General features: G+C 40.5%; 1 protein-coding gene across 1 annotated transcript in view; it reads right to left on the reverse strand.

The window, feature by feature from the left end:
* Positions 1–10,536: 10,536 nt before the first annotated feature.
* Positions 10,537–16,769, reverse strand: part of LOC118320690 (ubiquitin-conjugating enzyme E2 Q2-like) — a 13,766-nt gene continuing 7,533 nt past the window's right edge. The window contains exons 13-14 of the mRNA XM_035651716.1: positions 14,976–15,042; positions 10,537–13,757 (exon numbers count right to left, since the gene is read on the reverse strand). Coding sequence (XP_035507609.1) covers positions 13,726–13,757; positions 14,976–15,042 — 99 coding nt within the window. The 3' untranslated portion in view covers positions 10,537–13,725. The remainder of the gene's footprint in view (positions 13,758–14,975; positions 15,043–16,769) is intronic.

The following is a 16,769-nucleotide window of genomic DNA, read 5'->3' on the forward strand; positions in this document are numbered from 1 at the left end:
CATGCACGACATACAGCACAGATGTAATTTCAGTCCTCTCTGACCCACGGTGCAAACAGTGTTATACAATCAAATAACACTTTAAGTATAAAAACATAAATAAATAGTGCACAGTTCTAACTAAGCTAAACTAATATTTGACATGACAAGAGAATCTACATGCGACTCTACAACGTTCTCGTATTGCAGTTTTGATTGTAAAGAGAAGAGTTAGGTGCGAATAGGTGAAACGAGATGGATAGCTTAGCCTAGTCTAGCTCTCACCGAGGGTAGCAGAATCCTCGCCCCAGCACCTTGAAAACTCACTAACTAACACACTGGTGTAATCCATACAAAGTCACTAGCTGTTTCCACCTGTTTCCAGTCTTTAGACTAAGCTAAGCTAACCAGCTTCTGGCTGTAGCTTGATGAGGGCAAGACAGCAGAAAGGAGAGAAGGTGGAGGGAGGTCAGCAATGTTCGTTCCCTCCTCTCACAGTTGGGGATGGATGGCTGCAACACTCCACCTTGCTGTTGGCTTCTGATAAGCCCTCTTTTCGAGGACCAAGGTGGAGGGCCCTCTTAATGGAATTGCTCTCATCCGGGTAGCAATGGTCTATCGACTGCTCTCACCAGTGAAAGAGGACCACCCTTTGTGAACTGAATGAACTGGGAGATTGATGAGGCTTGGCTGGGTGAAATCGGCCCACCCCCATCTCCTATCTAGCCCGAAGGCTCCAAAGGACGTCTATTTAGAGGGCATAATTCATATGTATGTGAAAATGAAATGCCTCTACCGGGTTGTTGGAAAAGCAATGTAATACCAACATATGTCACACTCAAGTGAAACAGCCTGGGGATGCTCTATGTAATTGGCAACAGAAAAAATAACATAATGTATGTCACTGTCTGCGCTGTGCATTATAAGCCTAGGAAAATATGACAACATACACTGTAGGACAATGAAAAAGGATGAAAAACAGGTATGTAACAGTACAATAATAAATGGCACTGCAAACTTAACATGACCCACTCTCTGCACGAGAGAAATTATTCATGAGTTAACTGATAGACTGTCAAAGGGATGTTTTCTCCTATGCTGTGCAAAGGTACAAAAACAGAAGGGTCCTTTGTCTGCAGGTAGCAGTGGCTGTTGAACATTCTGTTATACAACAGGTATCCTCTGAGAGTTCAGGAGGCAGACGACAGCCTGATAAGATACTTATCACCACTGAGGCTCTACAGCCTTATCTCTCTTATAGAGCCTCTTACCTTTTGGCTCTCACACACCCAGATAATGATCCATTCTCAACAGGAATTTCAGCTCCGTGTGGAGGAAAACAATTTGTTTTCTTGTTTTCTTTGTCAGTTTTTCTGTAACCTGGAAGATACTGTTGTCTGAACTGCTGTTGTAACTCCATATATATGTCTAAGAAGAAACATAGTCATTGTTAGTTAAAATAAACGGGAGACATATAGATCAGAAAGTTTAGTCTTTTAATTGTAAAAAACTTTTTTTTTAAGTTGTTAAGCATGTTGGCAATAAATAGTAAAGCTGTTTCCATGTACTTGGTCATGATTAACAACAGCATTAATCCTGAAGATGCACTATACGGTTGTGCAAATTCAAATATTACTTCATGGCAAAAAGCCCATTTTGTTAATCCAATTGTCCCCCAGTAATGGAGAGTCTTTTGTCTTTTCTGTCGGCCCCTGTCTCTTCTATGGTAGTGTGGCCATTTAGCCAATGTAGGGATCCCATTCATCAGGTCTGTGAGTGCCCTCATGTCTGACCATCCGTCACCGGCTTCCTTACGCCTACGACATCCCTCCTGCTGCTTCTCAAAATAGAGGAGGAGATTAGGAAGAGAGGAGCATTTTAGCCAAGTCCCAGGAGGTCCATCATTCCTTTCACACCGTCCCACTCTCCACCCCCTCCTTCCCCAATCCCTCCTTTAAACATCCACATTCTCCACCCTTCCTTCCCCTTCCCCTCCTCCTCTTCTTCCTTCTCCTCCCCATTTCCTCCGGCATCTTCACCTGATGGAGCCATCAAGGGAAATCATTGTCCAGAAGATGTGCTGTGTGCTTCAGAGGGGGGCGCGGGGGGGTGACACCATCAGTCATGGGAAGACACGCGATTATTGATTATTATTCACATTGTAAGAAGTCTCCAAACAGGACTTTAATATATATATATATATATATATATATTCCTCACAAAATCCAGCAAAGCAGATAATAAACTCTGCCTTACAGACAACATAAATTCATTAAAGTATGGCAGCTAACAGACCTTTTCACAGCAGACATGCTGACTTATCATCGTGAGAAAGGCACATGTCTAATTAATAACATTAACAACAACTCTGTTCCATTAAGAGTCTCAGTAAGTCCTGTCAGTGAGTCAGCATACACAATAAGACATTGGAAATGGGGCACTTAAATGGCATGCAGACACAATTAATGTCATTAATCACACCAGTGTGTTTCGTGCTTACACATCGGTCAAAATGTCTGCTGTGAAAAATTGACAGTCTTTTCAAAGTACTGGTGGTCAAGAGGAGGCCAAATCATATTAGCAATTAATTAATTAATCAACAATGAATTAGTGCCTTGTTGAATGCAGGTGGGCTGTAAGAGTCAACTCATTGTTAAAGTGCAGTAGTACTATTTACACATTTTAATTCATCAAAGTAAGTAAGCACAGTCTAATTCATCTAATAAACACTGAAAATTGAATATTTGAATCTGTTTGCACAATCTACACTGCTGGATCTCTCAAGTACAAAACTGATGTTGTGAGAAAGGTTCACACAATTGTGGATCTTAATTTGTGCATTTGTCAGTCTCATCCTTTAGATGGAAACAAAAGTACAGAGACAAGTTGTTACACAGGGTGTTGACGTGGGTTCTAACTAGTAGGAGAAGGAGAGACAATGGAATAAATGTTGCATAGATTGTTTCTTTCACAGCGGGTTATTGTGTGATTTTAGTCTTTATTGTTGGATCAAGTATAGAAACAGTACATAGCCTACGCAAAGTTACATTTATATAGTAAAGGATATTATATACTGTACATAACCATATGCGCTCAGGATATTAGTGGCAGTTTACATTGTACTGTAATAGTAATCAGCAGTCAGAGTGTTGCCCAAATTTCTGAGTAACCAGTGAAATTGGAAAAGTAGACAGACTAATTCTTGAGGACATTAATGTATGAGTCTATGATGTTTTCTTTTCAATAAATGTGAAATGCTGAGCAGTGTACAAGTCTTTGCTGATCAAATTAAACAAAGCTTAGTTATTATAAAACATGACTATTGTAGTGACTTAACTGAAAGGCTCAGAGCTCAATTTAAATACAGGATGTGAGCCTGTGAAGCAGTTTGTTTGCACTTCTAAATGAATGCACCAGAATTAAAGTGTAGGCAAAGACAGAAAATTGAGGTTTAGGTAAAGATTTTAGAGCTAAGGTTATCTCCACCATCACCAACAGAAATGAAAAAAAAGGTTGAATAGCTCAGTCAGAAGCAAGCTTTGCGTTCTTAGCCCCTACGAATGCAGTCTGTGTGCTATAGATGATGGTTTTGTACTGCGTGTTTCCTACTTAATTTCATTGTTAATAATGTTTATACTGAGCTACAGAGATACCCGGGGCTACCTTCCTTTTATCTTTTATGGCAAGTTAGAAATTTATTTTAAACTTTTAACATGTATTTTTATGTATAATATTTTGTGACACAGTGTAATTGGTTTGGTTTAGTTTCATAGTTTCGAAATTATTAATAGGAATTTGAAGAGGAAAACCTTATAATAGTCTTCTCAACAGGGCAATTATGGGTAATTGTTAGTTTCTGAAATAATTAGCGTTTTTTTTCATTGTTTTGGCCGTTGTTGCAGTTAACAGTAACCAAATCTAATTTACTAGAATCCCAATGAAAAGGCAACCTGCAATCTGATTTCTATTTTTTAAAACTTTTATAACTATAATGTAATTAATTTGACCTGGATACATTGCACTGGTCATTGTGTGTTCAGTCTCTTTACCAAAAATGTAAGAAGATACCTTTTAGACAATCTTTGACTTAAGAAATGCAGCCATGCTCTGTGCTCTGCAGGGGTACTCGCACTGCAACAATACTATTAAAGAGGTACTGTACAGAGCTGCAAGGCTGTGCATGATAACAACTGTTGTGGCGGTATCTACAGCAACAAAGAACAAACAAAAGATTATCCAGCTTAACGTAATAAAATGAAACTATAATGAACTAACTAGACTTTGCACGAATCAGTCTGCAAAACGCCGCACATGTCGTGGAAATGTGATATTGGATTAATGGATAAGAAGTCTAGACTTGTTTTCTTCAGATGTCAAATCAAAATAACAAAAGTTGGATGTAACCTCTGTTTCAGTGTCTGTTTATCCCTGCTGTATGGTACGTTTTTTGGCCTTTCCACACATGGCACAGTATGCACTTATCACAGGGGGTAGCAGGGTTGTTAACTGTAGACAGCTGTATGAAGTGGTGCTTCAAGTGTAGTGAAGGGTGTTTGTAAGCCCCTGTGTTGATAAACTGAGTTGAGCTTAACACAACTGACAACAACAAAAAAACAATTTAATAATTTAGATTTAGAAGATATTCATCCCACTACCATATATTTTAACCTGCAGAACGAAATGCAGGTAAAAGATGTATACCAGCTGTCATTTAAAGCACATCACAAAAGGTATTTGTAGCTACTTATCTTTGGTAAATTAGCTATTTTTATTAAGAACCCACAGAACTCCTAGCAAGAGAAGAGAGGGCTGCTTCTTTAGACCGCTTCAAATCGATGCTCAGACAATAATTCAGTTCCATCTCTTGTCTAGTCGGGGGGCTGCATAAGGGAATCACAATAAGATGGATGGTCCATTTCACTGAGATCATTGCTTTTCCTATTGATCGTCCAATGCAGGTCTAGCCCGAGTCCAGACATGGTGCTGAAGAGATATATACATTGGAGTGGAGGAACATAACATGCACTCACTGCCCCAAGCTCGCTCTCTCACACACACACACACACACACAAACAGCTACCATGGATAGTTTGAGCCAAGCAAGCTGATGTCTCAAAGATGCATTTTAACTGAACTAATTCACATTAAGTCTGTCTAACTGTTTGTGGAGCTAGTGAGCGATCTGTCTTGTTTCCTTGTGTGTTTTTCTTCTTATTTAGGCCTGCTTCTTTGTCAAACAGCACCCATGCTTTAGGTTCCACACCACAACACCCCCTGCGCTGTCATAATTGGCACACAAGTTATGCAAAAGGTACGAGGCACGGCCCTCTCCGGACACTATCTCATACAAGAATGTTTGGTTTTGTTGTCCTTTTTTGTTCTGTCTGGGGGAAACTTTCTGCTACAGTGCCCACACAGTATTGAGTAAGCATCTGGAATGAGTCATAGCCCCTCTAATGGAAATCCATTTAGCTTGGTCTGAAGTATACGTCTGCGCAGGGAAGCATATCGTCACGCTGAACTGAATGCCTGGCTATCTTTCAGCAAAGGGAGGACAAGCAGGCAACATTCAAGGTGAAAAGACTGCCAAAACAAAAGAAAGTATTATCTCGGCATTTATTGTAAGACTGAACAATGAAAAAGAGGAGATAAAGTGTGTTGCAGCTGATTTCATCTTTATCAAACTGTTTTTAGTTTTTATAGTTTTCTCACAGGAATGATCGACTTCTTATGATCTGAATGAGAAGAGCCACGAAAGCCTCAGAATATGAGGCAAAATGCAGATCCATGGATCATTAATATTTACATATACTTCAAGCCAGGGAGAATTGGATTTTCAGGCTGGCCTTTTAGTGTAATGTATGCGTTCTGGCTCTTGATTGTGACGCTGCCACAGCCTGAGAGGCAAACTGTGAATACATTTGAAGTGAATCTTTTAATGGAGACATGAAAGAAGGCCTGTGAAGGTCAGTCTCTCAGTGGTGGCTGCAAGCAATTGTGCTCTCCTAAAGTGTTTGGGTTACTCAAAATTAAATAAGACCGGCTTTCCTTCCAAAGTGGAAGTACTGTAAAGTATTGACTAAATTGTACAGTCTTCTCCTTTACCACAGGAAATATGAAGCTTTGTTTTGATCATCATTGCTGCTGGTGGATAAAAGCACTGAACCTGCAAAAGCTCTTTTTAGGAATGAAAAACAAGCTGTAATATTCTGTATCTTATGACAAAGAATCGTAAGTGTTTTAACACTCACTAACCTAGATTTATGAAACTCATTCAGCAACGTATAAAAAACAATCAAGTAAAACACCAAAAGTTTCGGTTACAAGGTGATCTATGCCATCATTTTGATATTCCATTTTCTCCAGCAGAGGTGGTGTTAGTGTCCCTAGTAAAGTGACAACACAACTGCTGAATGAGTAATGAGCTCCATCACTTTTTCATCTCTTTGTTCATCTCTCTCTTTAACTTTTATCATTTTGTTTTGACTCTCTCTCTCTGTGTCTGTGTCTGTGTCTGCCCTGCTCTACGCTGGTGCTGTGTGTGTGTGTGTCTGTGTGTGCTGTGTTAGTTCCAAAAGATTTTATGATTCATTTGCAATTCTGTGCCCAATCTCAGCCAGCAATTTATTTTCAAGTCCTTGAAGGTAAATCTGTCACTGGTGATGTGCACTGAGACATTCCCATGCAAGGACAGAGTGGCAATTAGAGAAATAAAACAGAGATATATTATATTCATTTGGTTCATCGCTTGACACTGACTTATCTATCATTATCTATTTGATTCAGCTTGGCATATGTTCCATGATGCTATGTCCCTATGTGGTTTGTATTTTTTAAAATTGGTAAAGTTCTGTTTATGGACTATCATACATGATACTGGTGCTGTTTGTATGAATTCTACCTGATGAAGCTGTGATGGCCAGAACATTGTAATTCAAATGTGACACTGTGTAGGATTTTGGGTTTCATTCTCATAACCCCAAACAATCCACTGTGCAAATTTAGTTTGCTGTTGATTCAAGCAGGAAGACCTGCTCATTCCCCCTGAAAGCTCCTCTGAGTCCATTAAACCCACCCTGAAATGCTTAAAGGATAAACAGAGAGTGCCAAATATATACAGCATATTTTATTCAGTAGCCATTCACAGTGTACCCTCAATGAAAATTATAATACTCCACACACTGCCATTCACCACCAACAGAGAATCAGAATATATTATACTTTCTTCATTAGCTAGCTATCCTGATTACCCATTTGTCCAACGCTATAAGCTGCTTTTGAAAGTTTTTAAACCAACATTCCTATTCTCTATAAAAATGCCTGGCTGTTAATGTAAGAAGAACCTGTCCTGTTCTGATGCAACAGTGACAAAGTGTGAGCTGAGGAGACTTTTATGGCTGTATGGCCACAGTGTCTGTGGGGGATGAAACCTGTCTTATTGCTCTCCAGATGCTCTGCTCTAACATCAGGTCATTCAGAGTCACGGTGGGATTGGTTCTTCTTCAGCCACCGATTCTGCCTCGTCTTTCAAAGCCAGACGTCATTACTGCAGCTCCGTGCCTGTGTTCTCAATTTACTCTAACAAGGCTCACACAGACCACTATAAAAGTGTTGGCTGTCTGTTAATATCAGGAATCACCTGCTGTCTGTAAAAGCGTCTGGTTTTGTTTCTATGCTGCTGCTCTGTTTATTATTGCATCTTTGGGACACTGACTGGAGGAGTTGGCAGGAACAGATTACATTAATTCAATTAATCTGGGGGAAAAAGATAACTGCAGGCTCTTGCATTAGTTACATGCTAGTGAGGCTCGTGTAGATTTCTTCTTACTCCAAGCACCTTTGAAGAAGTGAGAGGCTTTTTGATTGCAAGATGACAACAAAAACACAATTTCAGATAACAAAGCTATTCATAAAATACACAGTAGGCTATATACAGTATTATAGGGGCAGAAAAACTGGAAAAACTCCTTTTGTCTTCTCACTATTACACAAATGTTTGTTGGATGGATACAATATTGGTGGTTTAAGATTTCAAGCTTGTTTTTATAAGCCCTTTAGCAGGTGGTTAGTTAGCTAAGCACAAAGATTGGAAAATGGACTGAAAAACAGCCAGCCATTATCTGCACTTTTAAAGCTCATTAATTGGCATTTTATGTAAAGTAAATTAAAGTTAAGTTTGTGCCGTAGCCTACCATTTGGCTGGAATCAGTCGAGACTCCAAGAAGTTAGTGCTTCCACCAACAGTGACATACAAAAGCCCGTAAAATGGCTTTTTTTTGATCATACAAACAAAATGCTTTGTGTTTAGTAAAGTTGGATTTTATGGATTTTGTTAACTTTGAACAGAGCCAGGCCAGCTGTTTTCTCTGTTTCCAGTCTGTATGCTTTGCTAAGCTAACTTCTAGTCTTCTCATCTAACTCACAACTATTTCCCAAAAATGTCCACCAACTCCTTGAACGTAAATGCAAAATGTGTTGATGGAGTGAAATTCATGAGAATCAAATCCATCCTCATTTATCTGGAATAAAGCATCAGACCCGTCAGACTGGTCGATGAGAGGCAGATGATCAGCAAAGCAAAAGGCTCAAATCCTTGCAGCTTCTCTGATACGTGAATCTGAACCTGGGTTTACACACAGTATGTTAGTGATGGAAGGCAAATCAAGCTCTGATGGACGCAGCCGCTACGCCGCAGGCTATCAATCAACTCCAGCTGCTTCTGAATGCGGCCCACCATGTGCTGCACTCTGGCCCAGGGTGAAGGAGGAAAAGTCAGCTATTTCTTGCTGTCTCAGTGTGGGCACCAGCAAGTTAATCACAGAGATGCATAGCCTCTTTCCTCCGGGCCCGGAGCCTCGACGGTCTCCTCACAGTGTTGCGTCTGAGGCGAGCGACAGGCTGGACAAACAGATTGGCTGGAACCGGATAATGAGGCCTGCTCCTCTCCAGCCAAAAGGCCGGCCAGCCAGCCAAACCCACATATAAACAAAAATAAAAATTACTACAATAATAGGCAATTAGCTTTTCATTCAGTTCCACTTCTCGCTCTCTTCCTTTATACTACAGTCTGCCCTTTGGTTGGAATTAGATTCCTGATATGAAAAAGTACATTCTGGTTCATGGGTTGAGTGATTTCTAATATCTATAACTATCCAGGCTGCATCAAGAAGATCGATCACAGATTCAATAGGTCACCCTGTTATCTACTATGGCCCTCCTGCCTCTCATAAGAACTGATGGGGATTGATTTGGGCCATTTATCACAAACCTGACATCTATGAGAGCAGCGCTTGCCAACCCACCATAACAATATCTGACTCGAAACACAATGATGGGAGAATATGAGCATGTCCATATCAGACTGTGGCCCATCAATAGCAGGCCTCTCACAGAAATAACTGACCTTATTATTCATTCATTCAACCTTGAAGGAAATGAGCTACAGAGATGGTAAGAGCAGGGATGAGTGTAATAATGGAGCACCAACTGCTGACTGATGTTACAGGCAGAATGGAGTTCTTGACTGCCACTGAGAAAAAACACACACACAAAACAACAGCCCCGAGTTACAAGAGTGCTCCAATACCATCTAGTGGCGACTTCTAGCATGCACACACACACACACACACCAAGCAGAGAACCAAAAAACGTTGAGTGAGTGGTGGGGAATGAAAAAAGGAAATCTATTTGGACAAAAACTAGGGACGATAAAGCTGTTCATCCTACTCACCCAGCACCAGGACGTTGCTGTAAATCGGTCCACCAACACAAACTGGTTCAAACACTGATTTTTACCAACTGCAGTAGAGACTTTTACTCCAACCACTGCACTCTAAGCAGACTGCACTAGGTCTAACTGTTTGATGTATATTGTGGCCATATACTGTATTTGTACGGTATTATTTAACACTGAATGTGTGATGGTGTTCATGGGTCTGTGCTCTTTTTCAGTGATCATACTAAGTTAACAAGTAATGCATGTCAGACCCTGACTGGCAGTTTCCAGCCCTCAGTCACATCAGAGACTGAAACCAGAGGGGCACTGCCTCAAGTGCACTAGCTCAGTTCGGGAGGAAAAGGGGGCAAGAGCGGTTGTTCCCCTGTATGCTGATGGCACCGCTGGACAAAAACATCTAAATCTTTTGGTAAAGACCACCATCTGCTGGAAATCTCAAGAAAAACATTACCTGGTCCATATCACGCTCTCTACATTAATTGTAGACTGGTGGTTCAATGCCAGGCGCCTCCTGCCCACATGCTGAGGTGTCCCTAAGCAAGATACCAAACTTCTAGTTGCTCCCCATGTGGGAGGAAAAGTGTCAAATGAAGGTAATGTAAAGCATGCATGAGGCATTTCCCTGTAGCCAAAAGGTCCAGTATGACACACTTGAGTTTTAGTGCCAGAATCAGTTAGCTAATCAATACTTTTAACAGTTCCTCTTTAGGGGTCATACATTTTCAGTCAAGAAAAGAGAAGATTTAATAGATTACTCTTCGAGGAAACAAACGGTTCCAAATGTACTACTGATGAGCATTATCATTAGAACAGAATCAAGAGATATTTCATAAAATTCTTTATTCATAAACTTGATGCAAGTTTACAAATTATTTTACATGGTCAAAATCACCCTTGCAATGGAAAAAAAAAAGAAACCAAACCAAAGCATGCTAACAGTGCATAACTTTATAACCCGGCCACTGCAGTTAATGAAGCAAGGTAAAGAACTCAGAATCAGGCTAATCCAGACCTCAGACCCAATATGTCGCTCGCCAAAGCAGAGGTTTGTGTTAGTCAGACAACACTGAGTTGGTGGGAGAGAAGCTGTTATTCAGTGCACAACAGACTTGAGCACACCATTATTCCAAAGGTCAGGTTAAAGATGCGGGCTTACAATTGTTCTGATGGCACACAAATCTGAACTGCTACTTTTGTTGGGCGTCCTGGCATTTTTAAAAAAAGGTCATCCAAGCAGGTAGAATAAGTCCATGTGTCTCAGATAGTTACTGACCTGGGTCAATAAGCGGCACACAGAGAAATTATTCTGTGCACTGATGTAGGAAGTTAAGTAAACAATTCATGAAAAACTGATACATCTATTCTTATTAACCACTCTACCCAACCACTTTTTCCCCTTCAGTAGCTTGGGGGAAAAACACCCATTGATATATTGACATGCAAAATACAGCAATATCAAAGACACAGGGCAGACGCATTCTGAACCCCTCAGCGAGCGCAGGACAACGTGAGGGTGGGAGCAAATCCTTGCTCCACATATCTGGTCATTCCAAAAAAAACTTGCTTAGTAATTAATTTATCAACCTCAACATTCACAAATTCTAAGTGTGTGCAAGTCGACAGCAAAACACACTGCGATGCCTACTGGTAAAACGGGGACGTCGTTTTTAAAATGACCCAAAAAAAGATTGACACATTCAATCTCGCATTTTGTGACAATAATCCGAAGCAATCCTTTGCTAAGTCGAGTGTGCAGTATGTATTCCTGAGTTTGCTTCTCCAGAGAATGCAGGGGTGGGTTCGACAATGTGACCAGAATGAAGTGATTAGTACGTTACCGATGGCACAACAGCTAACAACCATGCCAATGATCCATAGTCATGTTGAGATTTTGCTTGTGGTGAGACGAGAAAGGAGGGTGACACTCGTTACAAACCCTGCAAGTCTGATCCAACGTCAGACGTGTGCCGAGCATGAAAAGCGGTATGTTTTGTACCCATCTACCGGTTTTTGAAGATGTTGGTGTTGTGACTGAGGTTAACATCCGTGAGAAAATTGTAGATCAACTCAAAAACGAGGAATGTCTGTATGAGTTAGCATAACTAAGCTTTCTATGCTGGTTTTTCAGGACAATATACTTAAAACAATGCAAGTAACCACACAATAGAACACCCACAACAAACGTGTAACTGCATTAATTGGAATGCTCCACACAGTTTTCTGCATATTATTCACATTACATCAAAGACCCAGCACGCTGAGGGGTACAGCGGTGCCGAGAGTGGTTATGAATAGTAACCAGAGAGGTGGTAATGGGAAGAGCCGGGTCCTTCCTGTGGCAAATCTGAACAAATATTTAGGAAACGGAACAGACTCCAGTCGATCTTCCCAGGTGTGAAGCCAGAAGGTATATGGTCAAGACTATTGCTGTGAATTTGAAACTCTGGCTGCAGTTCAAAGCCAGCCATGAGGTCAAGGAAAAGTCAGCAGATAAAGCCCCCCCCACCACAAACTGTTATGACTGCAAGATTGGCAAAGTGCTCAGGATGTGAACCGGCTACAAGAACTAAGCAGGTGACTACACTGTTAAGACTAATTTTCTTCAGCACAACAAAACTCCACAAGACTGTGTCTTCACTGCATAGCCTTACTGAGGTTCGTCCGGTTTGAGTGATTAGATATGAAAAGCCAAACCTCTGGAATGCCAGAAAACAGCTGTGTCTATGCCATTATTGTTACGGCCATTGTAATTAAGAGGTGCCATCAAATAAGGGGAATGGTACTGTCAATGTTGCCAATAACATGAGGATTACAAATCAATATAAAAAAAGAACAAAACCGCAGTAGTCATTAAGCTTACATAAGAACATGGCGTACTTTTGTTTCCTTCTGCAAGAGTATCCATGAAGCAACTTTTTCTTATTCTAAATGGGTCTTGCAGTGCCCCTGCTGTTAATAGTCAAGGGTATATAGTAATACAGTCTCTGCCCAGCCAAAGACCCAGACAAGGTTACATTATAAACAATTAAATCCTTTTGCAGAAATACAAATTTACATGTTTACACGTGGAGTTAAAATCAACTACATTACAGTGTGATCAAATCCAAACACGCCCCTGCTTTGCCTGGTCATGTTTCTTGTGTTGCCAGCCTAGCCACACACCAAACCTCTCCTGCAGGGAGTTGTCCAGTTGCTGGTTGTGATGATGACGACAGTGGTCTCCAACTTTTGGAGCTCAGCGGAACGCTGTTCTTTATTATGTGCTGTCCCACCCCTGGCTACACAAGTCTCTTCCTCCCCACCTCAGGGCTTCAAGCTTTAAAAGATAAAGAGGTTTGAAAGCAAGCTAGCCTCAGAAGCATGTTATTCCAGAGGAGGGATCTTGGCATTACAAAGATAATACATGAGCACAATATTACACAGGCCGTCCATGGAGAGAAAAGGCAGTGGTTCTTCCCACCACCAGCATTTAAATGTCCTTCCCAGCCACCACTGTATTGTATCAGGGAATGTCATATGCCACTCTCAGATCCAGTCCGTGGCCAGCGTGGCCAGAGAGGCAGCGTCCGGCGACTGGAGCGTCAGACTGCTGGATAAAGCCATGCCGCACTTTTCACCTCACAGCCAGCGAGTAACCTTGGCATGCTCACCGCCAAAACCAAAAGGGTGACTACGCAATATTTAGTCCACCATTTTCCTGGAGTACGGGATGAATGTGGCAATGGAAAAATTAGATTGTATAAGATAACAGATGTACAGAGAGATAAATATCTGAAGAGAGGACACTCTTAGCTGATGAGCTTGGATGTACATTTCAGGTGGGGGCGTGTGTGTCTGGGTGTGCTAGTATCTGGGAGGTCACTGAATGAGGAATTTGGTTTGGAGTTCAAACTCTCATGTAGAGAACAAAATGGTTTGCAGGATAAAAAAAAATGAAAGAAATTGGTCGCAAATGGGGGAAAGAAAGTCGAAGACATGTGGTCCCATTGCAGGAAAGGCAAGAGTCTGTTTTAGCCGTCTTCCTTAGGGGGTGTGTACCAGCCTAGAAAAGACAAAAACAAACAACAAAGAATGACTAAACGGTCAACATAAATACTCGACAGTAGCCAAAACCAATAACATAAAAGTTACAAGCACATGATTTTTACACGTGCACTGTTCTCTGCCTCACTGGCTTGTACCTGCTTTTCCAACCATGTCTTGTTAGTGCTGAAACCAACACACCAGGCAGAAAGTGTCCAGTGGTTAGACCCAGGGGCACGTATGGCTCAGAATTTCAAAAAAGGTTCAGCTAGGCTTTCAGCTCCCAACTTTTATATTCTACTACAATTAAATATAGCTCAATGTAGCCTGACAGAGTAAAGGTCATTTACAGAGTTTTACTTCGTGTCTGGTTTTGAAATGCAGTGTGCTGTTTTCACAGAGGTCCAGGACAACAAGACAAATTTGCATTAATGGTCATCTTTGAACCAGTTACTTACCACTGCCATTTCTCCAATAAAACTGACTTTTAAATGTGAATGTTGATCTTGTTGATGCTATTGTCACCTTTATGTTAAAACTGCATATTCATTGGATTTTATTGGTAATTTGTCTTTTATAATAGACAGTACCAGCACTACTTCTCTGACACTGTATAAGCAACACAAACACATTTTTAATGGCAGTAATTTCTGACATCCATTAAGCTTTTATAAAGCAATTTACTATGAATCTATAATTATGTGTTTAAATAATCCCAGAACTAAATTATACCAGTTGTTAAACTTGTCTCTCTCATTATGCAGTTTAGTTCATATTATCATATTTACTGTCAAGTTTATACAGTGTAGTTTAGATTGCGAACTTCTTTCTTCACGTTACAATCTCAAGGTCTGCACAATCGAGTGTGTTTACACTTGTTAATTTACTAGGTCAGTAAGATCTTTGACCTCAAGTATAGCTACTGGTAAATGTGACATATTAAATAGTGCTGTCAGTAACAGATTTTCACAGCGCTATGGTGACAGCAAAGCCAAAGTACTTACACTTTTGTCTGTGTATTATATCCTACAAGTATACATCCCAAAAACCACTACACCAGTCACACAAATTGAGTGTAATAATGTGGACTACATGCATGTAAATGTTGTCCATGTTTGGTGCAGATACAATGGTACAAGCATTAATTTTGCTCAGCTTTGATGCATGGGAGGGATTTGGTTTCAGTAAACAAGGTCAGTAATGCGGTCCGTATGAAACTGCAGACAAAAACACTCACCATTCTTTTCATGGATCTGAACCAGGGATTTGTAGGACTGCTGTGCTCTGGCAAGATTGTACTGGTTCTGCATTAAAAGATGAAAATGAAGTCAACCTTAGAGTGTGCACTGGGTTTATGATGACAGTACAGAATAGGAAACAGCAATGACAGCTGTTTTCTACAAGCAGGGAAAAAAAAAAAAATTTCAAGAACAAAACAATGCGAGGATAACAAACATATTCTCCCCCCACACACACACACACACACACACACACAGTCATCACCATTCACATAAGACCTGGCTCTCCACTAGTTCCACACACTGCTAAACCACCAAATTACAATCTATATGATAGAGGTTCACTTTATTAAGAGTGTAGCTATGTTTACAATTTCATACCTGGGCCGGCTTCACAAAGATGGATTTTGTCTGAAGTCTGACAAGTAGTTTGATCAAAGCTGTAGTGTGACATCTAAATTCATCCATGCTGTCTAGTTCTTCACTATGTTAGCTAGAACTCATTTGCCATAAATTATGTTAAATCAAGAGCTTTTTCAAACTAATCAACCCGACTGACTGCTCAAATCGCTCATTCCAGCAAAAGACAGCAACAGCTAGAAGGATACTCTACAGGGAAGATTGAGTGAACAGTTCACCAAAGAAGAAAATGTACCAACTAAAATTCAATCTCAACCTACAGACCTACAGCAGAGTTGAGGCGCAGGATAGTTTCCTTAGGTAAACACAAATGACTCACAATGCCCGCGTATACGTTCAAGGTGTTACCGTGGTCTCTTACAATTGTTTAATCTTCTTATCTATCTCATTCTACGGTATTATTAGCAAACTAGCCTGGGTGTACAAAAGGCTACCTTTTTAGTCAGTCTTGTTGTGAAACTGTCTAACTTGCAGTGGACTAAAGAGAGAACAAAATGATGACCAGCGTACCACCACAGACCTGCCTTAAATCTCTTTCTGAGAGCAGCTTTACTTAACCAAATAAAACGTCATTTATGAGCTAGAGGGAAGTTGCAGACAATATTTACAGTAATAGCTTGTCTACACAGAAGGTGTTCAGTCACGTTTTTCAGTCATCTTCACATGCATCTGAAACAGATGCGCTTCTATTTTAAATAAATGCAGCCGTCTTCACACAGCCCACATATTGGCTTGTTCCCACAAAACTTTTTTTTTTTGCATCAACTCAATTTTCTTCCGTTTTACACGACTAGCTTCAGTGACTGTGTGTTGGGCTTTAAGGGCTGCGGAAAAAAAAATAAAATAAATAAATAAAATATCAGGTGACCAGACCTAAACCCAATACTGAGCCTGAACGCACCCTGTTTAGAGGAAGACTGAAGCTGCTCTGCATATGTGCTGCTTTGCATATGTGCTGCTTTGTCTACGCAGTCTGTGAGCCTATAGTTTTTTAAGAAACCACCTGTTCACCTTTTCAAACTAAAGTGAAATGCTTTCAGATTAAGTGCTTAACCCTGGTAAGACAGGTCACGACACCTGGTTGTATAACATGTGTCGACCTAGTCACACAGACAGCAAACAAACCGGTTTATCCCAGGTCACTGTGTAAATCTCAAAGTGGTATTTGTACATGTCACACATTCCTTAGAAACAGACTCGGAAGAGTCTTTCACACCTAGCACCACACAGACACCTTGCTCCTTTTTAAGATATAATGGTCAACAAATAAGCACATGTTCATTATAATGCTAACAATAGGCAAAAGGGGCCTATAAAGAGTTATGATCCATTAGCCCATGGTTCTCCAAGTTAAAAATAATAATAATAATAAT

This window comes from Morone saxatilis, unplaced genomic scaffold (assembly GCF_004916995.1).
Source record: "Morone saxatilis isolate NCDOM2014 unplaced genomic scaffold, NCSU_SB_2.0 Contig11, whole genome shotgun sequence".
NCBI lineage: Eukaryota > Metazoa > Chordata > Actinopteri > Moronidae > Morone > Morone saxatilis.